The sequence below is a fragment of the Cydia amplana genome, chromosome 10 (assembly GCF_948474715.1).
Source record: "Cydia amplana chromosome 10, ilCydAmpl1.1, whole genome shotgun sequence".
Classification (NCBI taxonomy): domain Eukaryota; kingdom Metazoa; phylum Arthropoda; class Insecta; order Lepidoptera; family Tortricidae; genus Cydia; species Cydia amplana.
The window spans coordinates 10,682,285-10,708,106 of record NC_086078.1 but is presented as its reverse complement, the minus strand read 5'-3'; the positions used below and the strand labels follow the sequence as shown (position 1 = coordinate 10,708,106).

At 36.1% G+C, this 25,822-nt stretch overlaps 2 protein-coding genes across 2 annotated transcripts in view; both read left to right on the top strand.

The window, feature by feature from the left end:
- The window catches only part of LOC134651423 (circadian clock-controlled protein daywake-like), a 360,230-nt gene that overhangs the window by 219,976 nt on the left and 114,432 nt on the right, over positions 1-25,822 (top strand). The gene's annotated exons all lie outside the window — the stretch shown is intronic.
- Positions 650-16,072, top strand: LOC134651561 (circadian clock-controlled protein daywake-like). The gene is made up of 5 exons (XM_063506666.1): positions 650-1,023; positions 10,039-10,258; positions 13,425-13,555; positions 14,603-14,758; positions 15,888-16,072. Exons 1-5 carry the CDS (start codon positions 948-950, stop codon positions 16,052-16,054), a joined length of 750 nt encoding a protein of 249 aa, XP_063362736.1. The 5' UTR covers positions 650-947; the 3' UTR covers positions 16,055-16,072.

The following is a 25,822-nucleotide window of genomic DNA, read 5'->3' as shown; positions in this document are numbered from 1 at the left end:
ATAACACACGACCTATTTTACTAGTATGTTACATAAAAATGTTTGCTTATGACCTTGATCTAATTTACTAGAAAGTTAAGACTTAAGGTATCCGCTGTAGCAAGTTTAACCAAAAAAGCCTGTGTTCATGGCTGATACTTAGACCCACCTTTTTGGTTTCGGTTTCCAGGACTGCAACGGACTCGGCAATATTTTGTTTTGTTTCTCCAAGCAAGGCTAGATCGTCTTAACTTATCACCGCATGCTTCCCTTTCAGTTCTAGCCCGATATCTAGGTGCAAGCACCTTTCGAACAGCATAGTCTAACACTAAATTGAAAAGCATAGGTGACACGGCAACACCTTGCTTTAGTCCTGTTATTACAGCAAACTTATTTTGCTTTCTTTGGTGGCCATTTCATTCAAGTCAACCAGCTTATTTGGGAAATCCAGAATTATAATATAACGTATATTTTCATTTACGGTTATGATAGGTACTATAATATTTTTTTTCTGGCGTGGCAAGGTTTATTTTATAACCATAAAACCACCATTTCATGGCAGTCGTTATCGAGTTAACAGTACCGTATTCACCAGATAGGTTTTAAGCAACAATGCATTAAATTTTTTACAACAGTCTGAAATTCGCGAACCTGGGGGTTCCCATATTACTTATCTCATTTTCACGATATCGTAAAAACGGCTATCTTCATGCGATACCAACTGCGAACACAATTTATAAAGCGGATTAGCGACCAGTGTTGCGTGAAAAGCAGGCTTCACATTGGCAAAGAGCTAACCGAATTTGTGCAACCGAAAATGAGAAAGAACTCGTTTCAATTTACATAAGAAGTAAGCGCGCGAAGCCAGCAGGGTCACCATTCAGTCAGTCTGTGGTCCTCGAATCGGACGCCGCATTGTTTTTTTTTTATATCCGATTTTTGCGCCGGCCAGTGCGTGCGTATTCGCAATGTGTGCGTATGTTTTGGTTTTCACTTTCCTCGCGGCTGCGACCTTCGTTAGTGATTGCTCAGCAAAATTAGCACGTGAGTTTTCTTTAATTACTTAACCTTAGGGCTAGGGAAGGATGCGTTTTCAGGCCAGGCGGTAAATCCTGAGTTTAATTTATGTTCGATAACCTAATTGCAATAATTGCACTACGGCGCATTATTTGCTAGCAATTGTGTATACCTATCCGGAGTTTGATTGTGAAATAAGGAATGACAAATGTCTATTGCAACATATAATAGATGGTGCATATTTGTTAACCGGTTGTAGAGATTTATTGGATATATCGTGAGTATAATTGGCAGTGAATGCATTATTTTCAATTTAAATGAGAATAAAACTTACTTATTTATATTATTTTCTAACTGTTTATGTTGCATTAATATAACATGAAAATACAAAATGCTTTATTTGAGCAGGAATTACGAATAAGTAACAACTTTTAATTAGTAATTTTCCTGGACTAAATTATTAAATTCCCTTCTGTAGCTTTTTGTAAATGTCACAGAAAGGTCACGTTCGGATGGCACCTGAACCTGAATTACTGTTGCGATTTGGTTTGCGACTGCAGCAGAGTGTTAGTGTAAGGCCTGAGTGGACTCTCGAGTTGGGCATGCAGCGGGACGGGGCGTGCGGCGTGCATGTTAAACAAATGCAAGCGTATAGGAGCGGCCTTAGTGCACGCTGCTCAAATTACTTATGAGCCCAACGCCACGCTGCACGTCCCGCCGATCGCTCCGCTTCGAGCGTCCACTCAGGCCTTACACTTATGGTGTTACTGGTGCATTGTTGACGTGGGGGCGATGTCACTGTCATCTCGTTGATAAAATAAGTCAAGTATTGAACGTTCCAATCGCGACCGCAATGCGGCAACGACATTATCGTAATTTATTAAGGAAACGAATAGTGACATCGACATCACCCGCGTAACCCTGCAAGTCCTGCAACACCAACCTTTCAACCCTGCAACGTGTTGAGTACCTACCTACCTATTACAGTTACGTTACTTACTGAAGTTGATAACGATCCAAAAGGACCCTTCAGGGATTTTGCCCTTGGGATTTTTAGCTTGTTTATTTTAGAAAATGTGGCATAGTTATTGAGATTTTTTCCTATAAGTTATCTGCCTAAATATGTAATAACTTTTTACTCTAATTTGGCAATGTAATCTATAGTTTAATAGGTTGGATTACCCACCCAGCCCGAGAAATGTCTTGGCGTCCTTGTTGTCAATTAATTCGAAGAAATACTATTTAGGGTCAAGTACGCAATGCAACGGGTTTTTTTACTAAACGAAATATGGTTTACCTCTAACAAATTAATCGAAATATAGGTATTTTTGTTTCTGATTTGTTCTTGAAATGCACACTTTATTGGCTAAGAGTGTAAATCAGCTAACATAACTATGTTTTACAAAAGGTTTTAGAGGGATAAGTAATCAAAGTAATTTTACACATAATTAAATCAAGGGTGAACAGGCACCTTCTGGGCGAGCTCCATCGTAGGCCACGTCTTCGCCTCGGCTAGTCTGTGGGCATGAGTAACCCCATTTATAATAAATAAATAAAAATTCAAAACAAATAAAGGTACGGCGTCTTGGCGATTCACGCATCAAACAAAACTCGGTCGCGCACTTGTGCCCAAGAACGACACGCGTGCCGCGGCGACGACAAATAATCCAATTCGTGTGTCTTCAACTACTTTACTTAAGTAGTTACTGTAATACACGCACATTTACTATGATTTACTGAGACCTTAACCTCTTGTACGTGGTATACCTATCAATGACATTAACGTTGAAGTTGTAAGTAGGTATTCAACGAGTAGATTTCTTCATCGTTATTACTATAGTATTTATCAAACTTGACGAGTACGCTGCCACACGTCATCTCAATACAATTCTGTCACCCTACCCATCTAGTTAAAAAAATACTATAGTGTATCTACACACGACATAGAAATGGGAAACCTGTCGAACTTATTTCCGATCGTATAAGGTTATTGCCTGAACTGGAATTAGCAGGTTTTAAACCATAATTACTTCCTTTTTCACTTTGGTTATGTAAAATTTTATACAATGGATATTATTCATTCTATAGATATTCTAAAATTGACCAGTTTTCTAAAGTTATTTAAGTTAGTTATTCAGCCGCAGAGAAGCTAACGAGCCCGGTGTCCGAAATGGATAGCGCACACTCATTCATATGAGGAACGAAACTGTGTAACTTCCCTTATTGCTAGTAAAATTTTCCAGAAATTTCCAAGGACTTTTCAAACTTATTGGAAAAGTTCGATCCGCAACCTGCCTCATGACTCAACATGTGCTTGACAAATGACGAGACGATTTTTAGCCAATGTCGCCTTTCTATCGGTCAAATATTTGCTTGCAGATTCGTCAATCGGCCTGGCAGCAACATTTACGAATAGTATGACAAAAAACTGGAATAAGTCCAGTAATCTAGCAAAGCTTTTAAAGATCGAACAGAAAAGCAAAGCAAGCAAGCAAAGTCATGGCTTACCAGCCCACATCAACGCTATCGGCGTTCAGGATTGATTGCGAACCGACCTTATCTTATTTATCGCTCTCCCCGCTTCTTATAACGTCCTTTTATGTCCTTCTGTGCCCTAGAGACTTTTAATACCCCTTTAATGAGCACTTACAAAGTTTTGCAGCCACTGTCAGCCACGTTAAGGAATTTAAACTTTAATGATGGCATTGAACACAATTTATGGTTTTCCTAAAGGTTAGACTTAGGTTTTATTGGCGTTATTGGCAAGTCGTTGAGGCAAGTTGCTAAAGTATTACCGGGGTATTCATATAAGTATCCTCTCTGTTGCTGCGGTTTCTTAGTTCTAGTATTTACCCTTAATAGGACCACAATTCTTTATTATATAAGAAAGAGAATAGGTAAACGATACTATAATAAGTCTGCCGATGCTGACCCCAGGAAAATAGTACCGGGCATTTACGTTCCAATGGCGTTACTTGCCCTTGGCATGACAGACCAATTCTTTAAAGTTATACACTGCTAAAAAAAGTTGAAATATTAAGTCATAAGTTGTGTGACATCACGGCCATCTCATTGTAAAATGTGCCATTATTTTGGCTACAAAATGCATTTATTTCCTTGCAAGTGTAATGAAAAACGTATGCTTACGTAGGTTATATATTTAAATCGTAAACACGAGTCAAACCGACCACTTTGCAGGTTGAGTTTCTATTTGACTCTCATCTGCACATTGTATGCAACAACATGCTTTTAATGGCATTGTAAAACCCTCACAAATAGTACAATACTTTTTGTAGTACCTATTATAAAAATCAAGTACTTAGATAGCTGTGAGTTAAGCACAGAATGAAATCTGCATAATGATACAAATACCCCGGTAGTCGATTTGGTTCGGTGTTTTCAAAAGTTAGTCTCGCATTATTCGGTTCAGCGATGATTTTTACGGGTAAAGAAAACAATATGTTTTCAGAGTCATGTCAGCTTTAATTACTTCTTGTTTACGTACGCTTACATATAAACATAAAACACCATATATGGATGGAGTAGTATTTTGTATGGAAACGGCCGTTATATGACGGCACTGCTATACTAGGAAACTAGAGCTTTACAGTATTTATTTCGTTGGCTTCTCTCCTACAGTATTTTATGAATCTCGATGTCAAAGTAATTACAAAGAAGTTCGAGTTAGAGTTCGTGGTCGGATATTTTGGATCATGTGCACAACTTTTTAAAACAGGAAGCATGGTACAGTCGCCATCCGATATATCAGAGCAGCCAAGGTGCTCACAAATATCTGAACATGCCTCGAGTGACTGCGTGTTAAGATGTTTTTGAGCACCTCGGCGGCTCCGATATCTGATGGTGACTGTACCCTATTTCCTCCTTTAAATTATAAAAAGAAGGCCACAAAGATAAGTTGCCACAAAATTGTTCTTGTGTAACAGATATATTATACTGATTATAATTATGGATGGCTATGTCCAGTCAGAAGCAAATTCAAGGTCTCATTAATGTAAGGTCACTGTTTTGTATCTTTTGTTTTGGTAAATGCAGCTTAAACGGCATAGGTCATCTATTTTTGTACCTGCTGATGGTTTTGTTTATTTACATAATGGTTAGGAACCAGGTAAATATTTTGCATTTTGTAGATATTTCTGCAGTTTTTTAGCTAATTCTCACATTTTAGTATATCTACTCTAAAAGCTTTTGTTTGATTGTATTTAAGCACCCAATCGTTTTGGCAGTAAATATACAAAAGACATGTAAGTATGCAAAATTGAGCGATCGTCACAGAATAAATAATAGTTGCGATCGTATCATATCAATGTAAAAACCTTAGGGCCGATACAGACGGACTGCAACCCGATTGTAATTTGTATGGGGACTGCAACGTCGGCGCTCCGCTTCGTCCACTCAGGCCTTAGTGTAAATGTAAGGCCTGAGTGGACGCTCAAGTTGGGCGTGCAGCGGGGCGGGGCGTGCGGCGTGCATGTTAAACAAATGCAAGCGAGGAGCGGCCTTAGTGCACGCTGCTCAAATCCCTTGGGAGCTCGACGCCACGCTGCACGCCCCGCCGAACGCTCCGCTTCGAGCGTCCACTCAGGCCTTACACCTAAGATGCTGTCGGGTTGCAGTTCGTCTGTACTGGCCGTAATAGATTTTAAAACCAGTATACCGCTTCTGTATGCAGTTTGTTTGGGTCTGGTTGCGACAGCGGTCAAGGTCACTCTCTGGTTAAACGCGTTGTTACGAGCTTACGAGTGATCGGTAATATGTTAAACGCCAGACGGCCTTCTCAGTTGCTATTCTTCTTTTTTGAAGGTCGGGTCCGTTTTGGGAGGAGGAGGTAGCTACATATTTTATTACTTCTAAAATAAAATCATATTTCGGAGCACGAGCGAATATACTGTATTAATTCATAGCAACCATTGATAAACAGTTTGAATTTTGAATTTGTTGCGCGGGACTTTATACACTTTTTCTTGACTTTTTCACGTTTCACATGTGTTCCTCATACTGTCGAAATTTTATTAAGCCTCGTAGAAAATAAGTATTTAATATTACACGTAATTAAATATCGGTTTACCCTTAATTACTCTCATTGCCCTTAATTATAGTTTTTTTGTTCTAACGCAAACATTTGCGCATGATTATCAGTGGATGCTATTAAATATTTCCTGTAATCTCCAATGGCTGTTATTTTACAATGCAAATGATGTTTAGGTATCATATAACAATTATGATAGAATATAATTGTATTCAGGCTTTGAATTTGGTTTTAGACAAGAACAGATAGGTACTCTTTTTTTTCAGATATTTTTGCGTGCGTTCTAAGTCTGTTGACAACTTTTATCACATTTACACACATTTTTTTATTACAACAATGTTACAATATTATAACAACTTTAAACTTATGATACAGTCAGCATCTAAGTGAGGTAAAGATCACCTATTCGACAGGTTTATTGGTGATATTGCCACTTTTGTTAAAACTGTAATAAGTTGCCATGTCACGAGTTACTAAAGCAAGTTAAATTAACCGGCTATAAGCACCTACATCATTAATTCGCCATCACATGTCGAGTTCATACAAACAAAAAGGTCAACTACCTACGCTATACGTAGCCACACGTAGCCATAATAATAACTCAAAGATAATTAAAAGGACCTTGTCACACTGCCTTCCCAACTTAACCTAAAATCAGGCAGTCATTATAACTAACTTAAGGCCCATTGCATAACGGTGAATTAGCAGCGCTGTACATAGCGATATCTTTACGAGGACTGCGGGCTCAGCACGGATCCATTTTTATCCACTATCACTATGCCCGTCACTTTCGCACTTACCTACTTGTTAGAACGTGACAGGCATGGTGATAAATGATAAAAATGCGACCGTGCTACTAGGGCTGGTCACTTGAGTTAACGTACATTATACGTTAAGCTCTTAGCTTGGCACCCCTGCATACACATTTGTGTGCGGGGGTGCTACAAAATGTAAGTATATGGGTGTATACTCACCCTGGAAGTTTGTGTGCAACTTCGTTACAAGTAGATGATGATTACTCGGTAACAGAAGAAGACAAACATTGTGAAACTGTAAGATTGACCGTACACATACCTGAACAATCGTCAAAACCCGCCACCCCTCCCGGTCTACCGGCACCTACACAAACCAAAGGTGTTTGCAAACAATACATCCCGTACAAGATGCTCCTTTATCGGATACGAAAAGTACCGGCAACGCAACCTGTATAATCATCTGGACAGGAGACGTGATTCTTGACAGTACTCTTTTAGAAATAATACAAATACAAATACAAATAATTTATTGAGAAAAGTATAGTACAGTGGTTGCTCTTAAAGACTAATAATTTATAAAGACAAGTGATTTACAAATGCCTGAACTAGGATTCCCTAATAATACCAGGATAATGGTAGTAATACCAGGGGGCCGATTTTTGAATCTCGACCATTCGATTTCGTCACTCGAAAATCAGTGAAAAACGATGAAATGCTATTTTTGAAATTCTACTGATAGAATTTGAGAATCGAGTGGTATTGACCACTCGTATTCAATTCTATCAGTAGAAAGTAGGAATCCATAATTTTAGTCACATATTTGTATTATATGCCGCCAATAAAAAAATATCTTAAAGGAATTAATTTATTAGATTTTATGTGTTTATTAGATTAGCTAGTTTTTGATTGAAATATAAATATTTTTTAAGTCCTTACGCGTGGCGCTGTCGCCACCTAGCGGCCATATCTGTGCTGAGGGCCTACCGCGAACCACGTCCGACGTGTTGGCTCTCTGTCGCACTTGTAAATTCGTACGTAAGTGTGACAGGGAGGCAACACGTCGAACGTGGTTCGCGGTAGGCCCTCTGATCGTAACAGACGCGTTTTGTTAGAGAGTGAGTCTTCTGTACTTAGTACTATTATTTATTCAGTGGTAATACTACTGACTCGTGCATTTCGCTCGTACATGTCCGTAAAGTCTATTTTTTTATTTGGTAGACTAAAATGACATTTCATAATATGAACATAGAATAACATTTCATAATATGAAATGTCATTTTAGTCTACGAGCGAGACGCACGAGACGCTCGATTTGATAACTAACTGGCATCATTCAGATATCGGTTTTGATGTCAAGTGTACGTTCGAATTGGCCTGTTGGCCTCACCATTTTTATACAGGAAACATTTATTTGAGCTGTTCGAAGGAGCTAAAAGCGGTCTGAGAAGTTGCCTCCTGCATTTAGTACGCGAAGCATTGGAATTACCAGGTTAGGATTTTGGATGTAACATAGATGAGGCTTTTGCGTGCCATTGACTGACGTTTTCGCGGATTGCTCAATAATAGACGGACTTTTACTGGTGTTAAAGCGAAGATATTTTGCAGTTTGGTAAAACCTACCTGCCTACCTAAGGTATAATTATATTGTATTCAGACTATAGTTTCAATTTTTATTCAAATTCCTGAAATGAACTTTATTGAAAAAAACAGACTGATAAAAAAAACTGTGAGATGTTAGGCTAGGCATTTCTATAGAGACAGTTAAGTACCTATAGGTAGGTAGCAGTGGCGGCGCGTCAAACATATCCATAGGCAAGCCGGGGATAATTTGGCTTACATATTTCCTTTACAACTCTGCTACTACAACGTCCAAAACCAGGCAAGCCGGTGGGAATCGGCTTTTATGGACGCGCCGCCACTGGTAGGTAGGTACTACAATGAAGTTAGAGGAGATTTCGATTCAACTGTCGATGTCGTTGGTAAAAAACTAAATAATTACCAAAGTGGTATCATTATCTTCATACGTAATGTTTTATAGTGTTTACCATTCTATATGCTCCTTAAATCTTTGCGTGCATGCCGCAAAGTAATATCGAACATGAAATATTGCAACATGACAGATTTAGTTTAATGTAGTTTAAATAGGCTTAAAACATGGCCAACATTAGAATGGCAAATCGTAAGGACGTTTGGTTTAATACGAAGAGTTTTATGTACAGTCAGCAGCAGAATTTGATAAGCGGACGAGTTGTCCAAAATTACCTTGACGCACTCTTATTCTCTTAACAATAAAGTCGCGTCAAGATCATTTGGTACACCTCGCCCGCTTAGCAACTCCTGCTGCTGACTGTACATTTACTATGAACAGAACATTTAACCGTTGTAGCATAACTGACTACGCGATTAAGGCATTGAAATTTAGTCACATCGCACCAAGTAATCGTCACATCATCTATAGATGGTCAAGCAAATCTTGTCAGTAGAAAAAGGCGCGAAATTCAAAATTTCTATGGGACGATATCCCTTCGCGCCTACATTTTTCAAATTTGCCGCCTTTTTCTACTGACAAGATTTGCTTGACCATCTATACATAAAATGTACAGGATTTTCGTTAAATATTTCTTACTTTATAGGAGGATATTGAACCAACAAAGTTTTTCTCATACAAGGTATATTTTATATATCATTTAGTAATAAAATGGCTATCTTACTATTCTTCACAAGCATGGTGCGGAACGGAAAACTGCCGCTTGACCCAATTGTAGGTTTAAAAAATGCTAAAAACAGAGTAGGTGTGGTACAACATTAAATATTGTATTCAAGGACTAATCGATTTATCCCTGGCAATTTTGCTGCTCCTAAATCACAGATATTGCGTTGAGAATTGATAGAGCAGCTTCATTCTATCTATATAATTTTGTGTTACTTTTTATCACTAAGGGATTAAAATATACAGTCACTGTCATTTAGACAAACACGACCATAATATCCGTACTGGGTACATATATGGATATTATGGTCGTATTTGTCTAAATGACAGTGTCTGTATCTAGCCAACATGCCAATTGTTTACGCTCCGTAGCGAACGCGTCGCACTAGTATTGAAGAGAGATACAAAGCGTTTCAGTACCGTAGCGCAAACGATTATTGTCACCTTGACTAGGCACCCTGTTAATTCACCTACTTTTAGTATTTTTGATAAGCTACCGTAAAGTGACACTGTTTATTTTAATATTACAGCGGATTTCATTCACCCCTGCAACAACACTGAGCCGGCCTGCCTGATAAAGGCTACCCAAGATGCAGTCCTACCCTTTACAAAAGGCCTGCCGGACATCGGGGTGCCTTCCCTAGATCCCTTTGTTATTGACGAACTGCCCATCCAACTGCCTGGAGTGAAAGTCACCTTTCTGGATGGAAAAGCTACGGGACTGAGGAAATGCCAAGTACTGAATGTTGAGTAAGTTAACTATTTTACATGTTTGTTGGAGCTTCGAATCGTAAATCTCTAGAGAGATGACCGCATATAGGCTCATATCTATGTTCATGGTTCGTAATTCAACACGATTTAATACTCAATTTTTTTACATCGAGGCATTAACTATTAAAGAAATTATTATTTAAAGACATACAATATGACATACAAAAGAAAGATTTAAAATTGTTGGTTTACCTTTGGAACGAATACGGCAAATAAAAAATAAATACCGTTAATCTAAATTACGCGTAAAAAATAATATACTATGTAAAAATGTATATTCAACGTCACCAATATATATATATATATATACAAGCTATTCTAATTAAATATATCTCAAAAATAAATAAAAAATCTACATTCAAGTTCTGAAGTTGAAGTAAGGACATAAGTAAGGACATCTCGTAACCTTTATTTTAATAAATCAAACAAGTCCAGAAATGTTGAAACACTTTCTCGAAAAACGGACGATCAACCGGTTTACCATGTCATCATTGACCATGACACTATTGTTTCAAAGTTATTTAATTTATATACATAAAGTTGATATCGCCATTATATAATTTTTGTGCTTTCCAAGGTATGTTCTAAAATATAGTTGAGTAATGACGATTTTTAGACTTACAATGTACCTACCTATTATTACAATTACAACTGATTTTACTACCCATCGGAAACAAAAACTTAAAAAATATGCCAAGCTTCTTTTGCTGCTATTTATGCATAATAATTATTAAGTATGTACTTTTATATTGCTGATATTTCTGCATAATATTATGTACTATGATATTGAAGCCGCAATCAACAAAGTTGCCAGGAATTAATTATACTTAATGACTCTAACCTTTGAACCCTTATAATTATTGTTGTAGCTACATAGGTACACATCATTTAACACAGTGACGTATTAATAACGTGTAGATTAGACATAATTCTATTTTCAATTCAAACAATAGTTTTGAATTATTATCATTTAAGGCAAGTAGTACCTAGATTTTAAATAATTTCACGGCCTTTAACATTACTTAAACAAAGCTCCTTAAAATGAATTACAACGAACTCAACATAGTGAGTCTTATTTACAACGCACTGGCGGGACAAGGAGCGGTTTGATTTCGGAGAACAAAACTGTGCAGAGTAACATTAACAGTATATTAACCGTTATATCAAATCGCGTTCGTGCATGCATGGCTTTTCCTCATCATATACAGAATGACATATACATACTTACATATAGAAAACAGGCATCGTCAGAAATATAACTTTCGTCACCCTGATTTTATTTAAATATATTTTTTAAAATTGTATAGGTACAGATTAAGTGTTTACATAAAACCATAAAATAACATTACTTTATTTATTTTTTTAAACTATTTTGGTAATATTTTTATATTAACGGTGGTTTGGTGGTTGCATGCAGACTGAATACACTAGACATTTATTTGCAATATGTATATAAAATCTTTTAATTTCATCTCACAACACGGTCATATAAATGTATAACTGACTGTGCTGATCAGTCCTCTGTGGCCCGGTCATGTAGGCATCCCACACAGATTGCCTCACAGCAATTACCGCCGCGGTGCATTATTCTCACAGTTGCGTAAACCGACTTTGAACGAACCTTTTGTTGCTTTAGTGCCTGTGAGAACTTAAACTTGAAGGTTCAATGAACGTAACCTTGCAAAAAATCGGTCCACTGTTTCGAATGTGTTTGCGTCCCTTGAAATTGTGGCATTTTAAATTGTGTTTGATTAATTTGTATCTAGGGCATTTGTAGGGTCTGTGGGTAGGTATATCCAATCGGCCATTGGTCTATATAGTCATCGCAGTCGATGTAGGCTCTAGACTACCTCCTCAGAATACCTCTTTAGATGCTGCAACTATCATCTGCCAAGACGCTGTGGCCATCATCATCGTAATATCTGCACCATCATCATAACAGGCGTAATTGACATTGGAAAAGTCTTCTCCAAAGTAAATTCCAAATTCAAAGAGGTTTTCTAATTAGCAAGCAATTTTAAATTCAATTCTCTAATAAAACAAAAAACATGTTCAGATGAAATTCTATAATTTCGTAGAGTCTGTGCGGAAAGAGAAGAGTCGTGGAATGTATTTGGCCCCATACATTTCACGACTCTTCTCTTTCCGCACAGACACTACATATCGTTATAATTTATGGTGTTAATTAAACTCATATGCCTGTTAATGGAATCCTAATAATGAACAGTACGTTTTCGTTTGAAATAATAGTAATTATTTAGTTACCATAGATTGATTTATTGTGTGTAACAGCAATAAATACCTACTGATGATGATGATGGTATCCTGCTATCCCTCGTCAGGGACATAGGGCTCTCAGAAGGGATTTCCATTTTTCGCGGTCCAATGCGGCCTCCTCCAGCTCCGCCCAGCCGAGGCCAACTGGTGCAGCCTCCTTTTCCACTGTGTGCCTCCAGGTGGTACGTGGACGACCTGGCCCCCTTTTTCCGGGAAATTTCCAAGTCAGCCCTTGCTTGGATATGTGATTGTTTGGCCTTCGTAAAACATGACCTGTCCAGCGCCATTTCCGCAGAAGTATCTCCTTGGCTAAAGGGTTTTGTCCGGTCAACTCCCATAATTTAATATTGGAGATGATCCGTGGCCAGTAGACTCCTACGATTCGCCGCAGACACTTGTTTACAAACACCTGGAGTCTACTGGTTATGTCTAAATACCTACTAGACGAAAATAATTGCTCAACCCGTTTATTATCCGGTTTGAGACTCAGCTATCGTCTAGACACCGTTACCGTCCTTAACAATAAATCTGTCTGCGATATCTAATATTTCTCATAAAACAATACTGCTTGCAAACATTATTTAATTTATAAGTTTTGATTATGTATCATATACCTATACCTACCTTTTCCATAAATTACTAACTGTAGGTATGGACGGACTTTAATCATTTGATTTAGGTATCCCATATTTAGGGCCGGTTGCACCATGCCCATTTGATGTGCTGATTCAATTGTTTACCGTTTCAACGAATTCCAGATTAAATAGTTTTTTAATTACTTTATTATTTTACGCGTGATGGTGGCAGTGTTATAGGTGTGTAGGACGTAGTTATTCCTCAAATTTAAGGAATTACTCTTTATTTCCAGGGCTTATCTGGAGAAGAACGTTTTCCAGCTGCAGGTGCGATGCAACATCACCATCAAGGGCAAATACACGGCAGTCGGCAGGCTGCTTCTGTTCCCTATCAACGGAGAGGGCGATGCTAAGATCAAAATTGGTAAGTATTTGTATCAACACAGCAAAAATACGGCCAATATATGTATAGGAGTTTAGGAGTGTGCAGCTCTGTTATTATATGTACAGATGTGCAAGTTGCGGAAAGTTGGAACATTTATTGGTCCAGGAAAACTCTACAGGAAACAAAGGAAACTTTCATTTTGGAAACGAACATTTCAATCCCCACACCTAAAATATATGAGAAATTTCCAAATTTTTTCTTTGTGGAATTTTCGCAATTTTAGATACTTTTCGACAGCTGCGACTGAAGCTGGTACATATACGCTGTTGCAGTGTGACGCGGGCGATCCGACTGTAATTTTTTTGGATACAGTATTGTCTAAAAGACTGAACGATCTCATCGCAATTTTTAACATGCGGCAATGACAGCAATTTATAAAAGAAATTGCAGTCGCATTCCATATTGTCACCGTCCATGATCTGATGCGACACGTGGCACGATTAAGGTGACTTTCGGACGACGACTGCAGTTTTGCAGTATAGCATTACTGTTGCAACGTTACTGCCGGCATAAGCCGGCGATGTCACTGTCAATGTTCTCCTTGATAAAATGTGACATTGAATCACGAATTTTGTAAAATGAATAAAAAAAAATAGTTGTTATGAATGGCTTTTTCTTGAATTACTTAAAATTATGCTTTTGTCGATAGTCCCTGATCATTTTCATCAGAGAGCTTTCGTGCAGTCAATTTCTACCACGATTATGAACGTTAAAATTTTGCCTGCTATTTTTCTCCAAGATAGGTAAAGCAAATTAATACAATTCATAAAAATGAGTCATTTTCGCAAATACCCAGTAGTTAGTCGGACAGGTAAATATCAACGATTTAAACTTAAAATTCGTAAAAACATAAGTAGCTTAAATGTTGCTTTTCTACTGCTTACCGTATTTAGAATAGTCATTTATAAGTAGTTTATTTTCAGAAGTGTCTCCTTTTATTAAACAAGTCTATTTTTATCCCCTATGGCGATAAGGTTATTAGATTATGAATAAATATTGTATTTTTATTGAAGTTTTTTTTTTCAGTGAACTCTGTTATCAAAATGGACATCAAGACTAAATACTTCAAAGACAACGAGGGCCGCGACCACTTCGGCATTAAGAGCTACAGATACACTTTCGATTATGGTGATAGAATTTTCTACAACATCACCAATCTCTTCAAGGGAAATCCCGAATTAAGTAAGTGAATTACTAAAACCCCGTGTCGTCTCTTTAAAGATTTGTCAGCGCGCCTAATGGAGGCTTCCATGTGACCATAGTTTTAAAACGAAGCTTAAACAGTACATGCTTAGCCACCAACTTAGCCAGGAAACCTGCTTACACGATACAAGCTGCCTGTAGTTTCTGCTTGTACTTACCACTTAGATTACGTTCCCTTTGCATTGCCATGGCACATTACTTTAGAAATTGCCATCAGTTGTCTGTTTGTACGTAGTTAAATCTGTGAGATCGATAAAATATTGATGTTGCTCATGAAATCGACCTGTCTTCTTCATTTAGTTTTTAGTTTAGTCTGCATAGTTGCCGCATGGCGCTAGCTGTCAGGCGTAATGTACGGCCAAGACGGGTTCGACCCAACATTGTACATAGTAATTTATTGTAATGTATTTTTATCTTTTTGCTGTCTTTGTCTTTTGTATGTTATATATTAATTTTGTTTTGTATTCATGTTACCTGTCGTGATTGTTTCACCGGATGGTCTCATCGGAAGATCAGCGCTGGAAGTCGCCAGCAACATGCTGAGATGAGACCATTTCGTGGCACTTTATCCTTTTATTCTCTGTTATATCTCTTGTCATCTCTTGTTATATCTCTGTTATATCTGTTATATCTGTTTCTATTTTGTGTTTGTGCTCACGAATAAAATTATTTCTATTCTATTCTATTCTTCTATTCATATCTGGCCACTATTTTACACAGCGAATAAATAAATTATGTACCGCCATTCAGCCGGAAATACAGCCAGCCTTCTGGACACCCAGCCCGTAGACAGCTATTAAGCACAATTTTTTATCTTTGAAAAATATTTCTTAGTGTAGTCGATTATACCTGTTTGTGTTGTTATTTACCGTTGATGAATAAACGTTCGATAAACGCCTGTTGATATTTCACAGTTCTGGCAATTTTACTCTGTCGTTTTTAATAGACATCATCCGGGCAGGCGTTTTTAGTTTTACTGTTAAATATTACTTCGTAGTATTCAAGGTGATCTACACAACAAGGGCAAAATGCCTACATATATTTCCTAAATATGTTTAAATAATTTCTTTTACTCCCTATTAATAACAATGTTTAAAACATTTTTCAGGTAACACAGTTCTCGTATTCCTGAATGAAAACTGGAGGACAGTCACAGAAGAATTCGGAAAGCCAGTCGTAGACTACGCCATGAACGTCGTAGTGTCCACAGCGACGAAGTTTTTCAACGCTGTGCCCTACGATGAGCTGCTATACGTACCCATTCCTAAATATTGAAAAACATAATTGAAAACAAATGATTATATTTACCATTCATTTGTTTAAAATCGTGTGGTGTTATCCGGTTCGTGATGAGAATAGACTTTTAATTATGTAGTTGTCACTGTCATGGAAATTACGTTAAAATGATTGGAATATCAGTGATAACATTGGAGTATTAGCAAATTATCCTTCTTATTTTTATATAGTTACTACAGACTATTTGTTTGACAGCCAAGTAAATTTGAACCAGGAATAATTATTAATGTCAAGTATTTCATTATCTTTATTACCCTAACAAAACTGCGTTGCTACAACAACAGTACGATTCATATGATTTTTTTCATTCAAAGCATTCAAGACAAGGCAAATCGTTACAAACATTTTTTTCGAACTATGTTTCTTTTCTGATAGCAGACCGAGTAATCGTTGATATTAGAAATCGATTTAATTATTTTAAGTTGAATGTGAGATGTATCAACCACCTTTACGTTTTAAATGTTTAACTAAGCAATTAATACGAGTAATATATATACGTTATAGAACTTAATTAAAAGAGATTATATTCAATGTAGTAGGTATAATATTTATAATTGTCAAGTATTGAGGAATATGATTGTAATATGTAAATATCACGTTTCGTAAAATTGAACTATGTTTTAATCGATATTAAACTTTCGTGAGACATATTTTAAACTGTTTAGACGACAACGGTTTCACTCACTTGAATTTTTAGTCGCTATTGGCGACATGTTTCGGGCCCTTCGGGGGTCCTTCTTCGGGCTCGAGTGCTCGCGGCGACTGCAACTCGTATGTTTTAATTACTATTAAATTACTAAAAAGTAAATCTTCTACAATTTAGGCTAAATTCTGTATAAATATTTTCCTTGCTATTGTAAACTCTTGCCAGTTGTTGTGGTATTTGGTAAACCTACTTGTTAGGTACCTTTTTTCAGAGTTCGCATTCGATACATTTCTATTGAGTGATCTGATCTGAATTGCTTCTTCCTCAACAAGTAAAAAAAAAACAATGAATATGGTATTAAATATAATTAAAAAGCCGTATATGTCTTTGATATTGGCTACATATTGTATAACACTATTTCTGTATAAGAAAGACATTAAAAATTAAAGAATTTTAAGTTCTAATTTGAAAACTAAAAACCAAAAGTCAATCTACAGTTAAAACAATCCCTGTAAGAATGCTTATATTGGGTAATTTACATGTAGGTACATGCATATCAAATGTATAATTTTGCAATAAACTACACCTCTAACCAACATGAAAATTACAATCGGAGTCAATTAATCATATAAGTACGGTAGGTACGGAAAATTAACTATAAAACTTTTTTTTGTATTAATCAGTACAATTCTTTAATTTAGTACTCAACAAATCAGATCACATGCAGGCCTCGTGACTCAGCAGATTCAGATACAGCCATTTGACATAGTTATAAGTGTGCAAGTTCGGTGTTAATGTATTATTGAGCTGGTCTCGTGACAGAGATGAAAAAATAGCCACAGGATCTCTGTATAACAATTCTGCGGCTGCAACTCGAGATTTTGATTTGTTATATAAATGTTATAATTATCACAATAAGCAATAGCTTAATCAATAGATTACCTGTGTAAAATGTAAAGTTGCAAGACATCGTTTTAAAAATAAATTTTTTAATACTAAAAATCTTGATTCTAATTGTTAAATTCTCAGCTATAAAAATAATACCTACCAAAAATAAAACTGTAACTCATCGTTTAAGTTATTTATAGATTAAATGTGACATTTTCAAGTAAAAGGTTTCACTTTATCGCTTACCATAAGGACGTTATTTGCTTGTATCTTCTTTATACGAATAACCGAAGAAAGAACCCGAAGAAATAATATTTCATGTCGATATTTACAATCTACACTAACTACAAGATGGTTGCGAATGCCTTAGGGCATTTATCCGCCATTTGTAAAATTTTATATCGTGTAATAAAGTTTAAATAAATAAATAACCTTTCAGAGCGTCCTTAATATGGCAAGCGACAATGATGTACCCTTTTCTTGAAAATGACACAAATCTTTGTTTTATTAAGGTTATTCTTTTGTATTTAACATAGTTTCAATTTATTTACTGGTAGGTACAAGTAGCGCAAAGTTTGTATAAATAAAATGTTACGTAACTACTGGATGTTGTCTTATTAGTAGCCTTTTGGCTCAATTCTATTTCCGTGATATATAAGGTAACGTGGTTACACATTAAAACTATGTATGTGAAACGAGTTACTCACGTATTATTGAGTCACATAAAGTGTGACTTGAAAGTGCCCTCGAGAAATAAGTACTATAAAATGTATACTTAGTCATGTGTTTTTTTAAATACACATGTATTTTAAATACTTCCCTCGTATTCGAAATGAAAATTAGAGTGTTTAACAGCGTTCGCGTTCTAGCGCCAAACTACGAGTACCTCGATAGAAATGGGTGCCTTTCATCCCTCGGTTAACAATCTACTATACCAGTCGCTTTTCGGTGAACGAAAAAATCGTGAGTACACTTTTCCAGTGAACATTCTCTTAATATGAAACTTGGGAGAACAGGAATTTAACTCAATGTCTATGGATACATTTGTACATGAGTTACGCCAATATAAACATTTTATCCGACTGCGACCAAAAAGTTGAGTTTAAGAACTGATGATCTCTACAAAACACCCAGTAGTCTAAAGATTTCGAGCTTTGTCAGGCCAGGCGTGTCTCACTCCGCGATTGTGTCGCTTTGCTACAGGTAGCTAAAAATACATCCGTTCGGCCCCAATTTTGGGGAAAGCCATAAGCCGCGCGTGGCGCTGTCGCCACCTAGCGGCCATATCTGTGCTGATCGTAACAGACGCGTTTTGTTGAGAGTGAGTCTTCTGTACTTAGTAGGTACTATTATTTATTCTGTGGCTTTGTTCTAGTTCCATTGTGCTATTATTTTAGGGATAGGATAGGGATAGGGAAAAACGGGTACACATGTTTTAATATCATATACCTATGTATATTTTCATGCTATTTTTTGTCAGGCTATTATTGGTTTTGCATTTATTTAAAAGAGGTTGCAGGTCCATCAATCAGCTCTTCATAAGGCACAGCGAGGAAGAACTTCTAGATGGTCCTCAGAGCCAGTTCTGTGACGTAATCCACTATTGGCTTCCCGAATTCCACAGCTACGATCCGAGTTTCCAATTTTCGTTAAGTAGGTAACTGCAGCAGAGTTCGGCCTGGAAATAAAAACATGTTTTGTCTTTACTGCTATCGCCGAACGCCTTGGGCAAAGGAAGCACTTATTATCATGTGACAGATTTCTAGAGAAATATGTGTGGTGTTCACAACTTTTCCTAAGTTCCTAACCAAAGTGATGTGAGTGAAATTGCAAAAACGCGGCACGACTCTCTGCTTTTGATTTGTCAATTTCTTGTTTTGTCAACTGTTTGTGTCGCGGTGCTGTTAAAGCTCGTTTAGGACACGTTTAAAATAATATTATACCTTTAAACGAGCAATTCTTGTTTGTTTATTTATTATTTATTTATTTATTTATCTTATACCTTTAAACGAGCAATTCTGGTTTGTTTATTTATTTATTTATATGTATATATATTTCGGCGATCTTAGAAATGGCTCTAACGATTTCGATGAAATTTGGTATATGGGTTTTCGGGGGCAAAAAATCAATCTAGCTAGGTCTTATCTCTGGGAAAACGCTTATTTTTGAGTTTTTATATGTTTACCGAGCAAAGCTCGGTCTCCCAGATATTATAGAATAAAATAGGCTAATTAAGCATTAATTTATTTTATGACATATAGACGTTATTTGATATTATTAATCATTGTTTACTTACTCTGGATTTTCTATAAACAGATTATTCAAGTTGAAATGCACTTTATCGCCATAGCCAATGTTATATTTATTTTGTAATTCTTGACAAATAAATGCAATCATTGACTACCCTTTCTTAATCATTGACTACTGCATACCCGTGTCATCATGATCTTCATTTTGAGGTTAGCTGTGTAAATAAAACCATAACCATTCATTTTGATATTGTTTAGACCTCCTTAAGCTGAAACCATATTGATAAGTGAATACAATCATCTTGACACTCAAAATTCTAAGGACATGTCACATAATCTTGATATGATCAGTCTAATTATGTGCTAAGAATATTTTTAGAGACCTGCTTCGTATTTTATTTAGCCTAAGAAACTGAATTTCTAACTTATTTTTATTTTGGCGTTTCCTTCTCCATTAATGGGGAAGTTGAGTACTTTCCCCGTGGCCTCGTAACCTCCCTTGAGGGTAACATTGTTGTGAAACTCTATGACCAATTTGCGTTTAGCAAAATTGAACCTGCAAAATAGATATACAATATTATAGATTGTTTAAATACAATTAATTACTATATTTTGAAGTTTGGAAACATACGACCAACCAAATTTCACCAATAATGTAATTTAAAAAATAATCGAATGGTATGTTTATTAAAGTTGCAAGGAAAATGTCTAAATGATTTTGTTATAATGTTAGAAAAAAAAAACATGAGTGCAAGTTGCTGTAATTAATATTACCAACCAATGTTTATTATTTTCATAAACAAACATACCTATTCAACTTCCCTGCTTTGCTAATTACACTGACACTTAAATGTGAAATGAAACCAAGTTCATTTTAAAGATGACACGTTCGAGTTAAAGTTGTTTTTAGAGGAAAATTTTTGGTGATTTCTTCGAAATGATCTAAACGATTTAACCTTGAACATGGTTTTATCACTCAATATTATTGGTGGACGTCAAGGAAGGTCGAAAGAAGATTAAACTAGGAAAAACAAAATATCTGGTTCTGAGCGACTGGTTCGATGACTAATTTATGTGTTCAAGTTATAAATATATACCTATCTAAAGATAAATGTGTTTATTATGATTTCTTATGACATGTTAAGTAATCAGAAGCTTAATGATGACGATGATGATGATGGTGATGATGGTTGACGACTTGTATGGTTTGACATTGCGATACATGTACGAGAGATATGTTAATAAGAGGTTTTCATGTTCAGACCATTGACGTTTGGGGATTTTGAGGAACCGAGACCATCTTGAAAATGTGTATGCTCCTTTTACTTTTACCACACACTTTGCGGAAAAAATACAACTACTTAGAGAAAACAGAAACACTTGAAAAAGCAAAGTTTTTCGTCAATACTTTTCCAGCTTTCCATGGAAGATTCTCTGTAAACTGGGGAGAATTGGCGAAGTCAAAAAGTAGAATAATGAAATTAAGAGCTTATAATTAATTAATGTTCCCCTAGATCATATTTTCGTAGATTGTGTAGATTCCGATTAAAGGGGCCCACTAATTATCAGTCCGCCGGACGATATCAGCCTCTCAGTTGTTCGGAACTGTCAACTTTTTGTTCTAACTGACAGGCTGATGTCGTCCGGCGGATTCATAATCAGTGGACCCCTTAAAAGGAGAATCTCTCCAGGAGGATACACATTATTTAAATTAGCGGCGGTTCTCCGAAGTACCCTAACGTCAATCCGTCTGGACATGGCAACAAGACCTCTTATTAACACACATGCCAAATTTAAGGACTGTTCTAGTTTGATTGTTTTACAGTATCCTCACATGTGAATAAAATGCAACATTGCTATCAGTTTTTGAACAATCAAGAGAGCCTTTACTAGTTGGTGTGGTGGAAAAGTCATTGTCACGTAAATATTCTTAAGTTAATTTTATTTATGAAATAGGTTTATTATTAGTATTAATTTATATTATATAATTTCGTTTTTAATATCTTGAAGTATCTCTAACTATTTATTTTCACAAGTGTCCACCCTCTCCCATATTTCCATTCCAAAAAAAGTCATAATTTGAGTTTTTTTTATGCAGAATACAAAAAAATGACATTGATTAAAATTAGAATCAGGTAGATTATTTATATGAATAAGTTTATAACCTAAATTACTGATCAATGCTGACTATTATGTTAATTAGAATTTATTAACCATTAAGATTATGAGAAATAAAGTTGAAAAAAGAAATATCAGGGGGCTTATACAACATGACAATCGTTTGCGTCACACTATAATGGAAGAGTGATAGAGAAACATTAGCGTTTCGTTCGCAACTGTTCTGCGTAAACGATTATCATGTTGGCTAGGCCCGCAGAGCAGACGGGCGCTGGTTTCATCGTGAAAGGCCTATATTATTATTACTCGACGACCGGTCTGGCCTAGTGGGTAGTGAACCTGCCTGTGAAGCCGATGGTCCTGGGTTCGAATCCCGGTAAGGGCATTTATTTGTGTGATGAGCACAGATATTTATTCATGAGTCATGGGTGTTTTCTGGGGTCCCGTTGTTTCCCGGGTGTGGAAAGTATTAAGTCATAATGTATTGTTTGTCATATTATCATTAGTCATAAAACTGAAACCGTTAACATTTCAGGATTTTCGTTAGGTTATCCTATAGATAGGTTAGGTTAGGTTAGATTTGTTTTATGGCAATCCTGAACAGTGACGCGTTTCTGAACCAAATGAATTATGAATAACGAAAATTCGGGCAAACAATACATTATGGATTAAAACTATTTGGGAAACAATAGAGACCCGTTATTATAACATTAATTAAATATCTTGGAGAATCATCAGGCCCTATATTATTATAGCAGCTAATTCAATTATAAATTGCTTATTCCCTTTCATCTTTTAGACTGAATCCTAATATTACTGAAGCATTCTATTTTCAAGATTTAACATTTTATTGAATCCACGTGTGATTTTTTTCTTGGATTTGTAATATTATTTTGTTTAAAGCTCTTGAAAATACCTAATGAAAACTTTAATGTTACATTATATTTAATGTTACATATTTTGATCGCGTTGCTTAAAAGTTTAATTTTTATTGCTTCAAGGGATCATAAATTTGAGAAAGGTACAGTGTTAATTCAGACTACATCAGCATTACTGCTGCAGTATTGTGGCGGTACATTTTTGTCAAAACTGCAAATGCAAATGCCGCGAATGTCAAAATATATATTATTAGGTACTGCAGCAAAAATACTGGTATAGTCTGAAACCTTACGAATTCAAAAATACAATTTACATTATTTTAGGGATAATTGAAAAGAAAAACGTATATAAATACTGATTTTTATATTCGTACTATATTTTCATAACATTTATTTTAGGCCATCCTTGGTTAAGCATTTATTTGAAAGAGGGTATAGGTCCTTCAATCAGCTCTTCATAAGGCACAGCGAGGAAGAACTTCTCTATAGTCCTCAGAGCCAGTTCTGTGGCGTAATCCACTATTGGTTTCCCGAACTCTTCAGACACGAGTTTCCAATTTTCGTTCATGAACTGCAACAGAGTTTGGCCTGGAAAGAAAAACACCTTTAATCTTTACTGCTATAGCCGACTTTTCTTTGGATAAAGAAACTATGCCTTATCCAAAGTTCCTAACCAAAGTGACAGTTTCAAAACCGCGGCGCAACTTTTGGCTTTTCAATAAAAATGTCCAGTAGGGCTAAGATGGTCGGTTTTTTATCATCTGTCGTCATTCCTATCACGTTCTATCAAGTATGTAAGTGCGAAAGAGACGCATGACATGACAAGTGATAAATATGCGACCATGATACGCTTCCTGAACTCAATATGGCTGTTAGTTGCGTCGCGTCGCTCTCAGAGCTCTTTATGTCATTTGTAATATGCCTACTTGAATAATAAAAACTATCCTTATCTTAACTTTAAATAAAATAAAACTAATTGTAATATTTGTATCTATTATAGTTGTTATTGATCATTGTTTACTTACTCAATTCGGGACTGTCTTTAATGAGATTAGTCAAGTTGTAATGCACTTTATCGCCATAGCCGAAGTTATATTTGTAATTCTTGACATATAAATGATTGACACCCTTGTCATCCGACTTCTTATCCAAGTTCATCATGACCTTCATTTTAAGGTTAGCTGTAGAAATAAAACCATTAATTATAATTGATATTGTTTAGACATCCTTAATATGTAATCCTCAATAATTCTTAGACTTAATTTGATGTCCCTATCTCTTTTTAGATAACTTTTGATTGTCAGCAGTAGTCAGTTATAGAAAGTTGAAATAGACATTAAAGTTTCACGGTGTGTTTGGTACATTACAGTTATATTCAGTTCAGGTTATCCCAACTGATAAAAACAAGCATTCAAATAGCAATGCACTTAACAAAAATAATCACAAAATGTATGCTAAGTAGTCAAATACTACAGACCCATGGTGTTTTTATACCTCTCAAAATCCAGAGAGCATCTCACACACCTTCTTGATAAGATGTTTAGTTATAACACCATATTAAGAATATATAGATACGTCTTAGGCTATTATTCAAATCAACCATCTTACTTATTTTTATTTTGGCCTCTCCTTCTCCATTAATGGGGAAGGTGAGTACTTTCCCCGTGGCCTCGTAACCTCCCTTGAGGGTAACATTGCTGTGGAATTCTAAGACGAATTTGCGTTTAGCAAAATTAGACCTGCAATATAAGATATTACAATACATTATACAGTAGGCGCTCGGTAATACTTTTGTGTAATGTTTCAAAGGGCATTTTAAAGTCACACCTAAATATTAATTGTATTAATTAGTAGTAGTAGACCGAGTAGACGCCGTTTTTGTAAATACTAACTAAGATTAATAAGTATACTAATGAATAGACTTTACAGTTGGATTTAATAGAAAACCAAAAATTGCGTCTACTACTACTAATTAATACAATACCGATACTTCAACCGTTAAGTATCGGTATTGTATTAATTAGTAGTAGTAGACGCCGTTTTTGGTTTTCTAACCATACATTTTATTATAGGTAGGTATGGGAAGTTTCATAGCTAACTGCTGAGTGACGTTCATCAGTCCGTGTGGTTGGTGGAACCGGCCCCTAAGTATAGTGGCGTAGCTAGGCGTGGGCGAAGTGGGCCTTCGCCCACGGCCTCGCGCTCCAAGAGGGGCCTCGCGAAAGGCCCCTTCGCGCACAGTGAAAGAAAAGGGCCTCGCAGATGCGATTTCGCCCACGGCTAGATTAGTTCACGCTACGCCACTGCCTAAGTATGTATAAACTATGAATTTACTTACTCAACATTATCTATGACGGCCTTCCTAAATCCAGTAACTTTTCCATTAAAGAAGGCAATCTTAAGTCCTGGAAGCGGAATCGACAGTCTGTCGATATAGAAAGGATCTATAGACGGTACTCCCAATTCAGGCATTCCCTTCGTGAAGTGAGGGATTGCATCAATTGTGGATTGCATTAAGCACGGGTTGTTGTCTACGGGACATGGGTGGATGAAGTCCGCTGCAAATAGAAATAATTACTTTTATACTTACTTTTGTAAAATTTCATTTCATTTCATTTCATTTATTGAATGCCAACCATGGTATTACAAGGTGCTTACATATTATAATAATAACATTATAAAGTACAGCATGGACCCTGCTAGGGCGTGACAAATCTTAAAATATAACTTAACATAGGGAAAAAAAAAATGTTAAATTTACACTTAAAACTAATACATATTTTCCGATCCGTCGTTCATATATTCTTCGAGAGTGTAAAAAGCTTTAGATATTAAATATTTTTTTTTAGTTTTGTAACAAAAGTATCCTTTGTTCATGAAACAAATGAGTTTAGTACCTACGTGATTTGCCTTTATCTTTACAGTGTACACTGACAGTTTTACATCTTTTTTTTTTTCAAGTCACGGA

Excerpts from the sequence above, each read along its gene's own strand:
- LOC134651561 (XM_063506666.1), top strand. The coding sequence starts at position 948 with ATGTGTGCGTATGTTTTGGTTTTCACTTTCCTCGCGGCTGCGACCTTC. Across the intron at positions 1,024-10,038 it reads TTGCTCAGCAAAATTAGCAC|CGGATTTCATTCACCCCTGC; the intron begins GTGAGTTTTCTT and ends TTAATATTACAG. Across the intron at positions 14,759-15,887 it reads CAAGGGAAATCCCGAATTAA|GTAACACAGTTCTCGTATTC; the intron begins GTAAGTGAATTA and ends AACATTTTTCAG.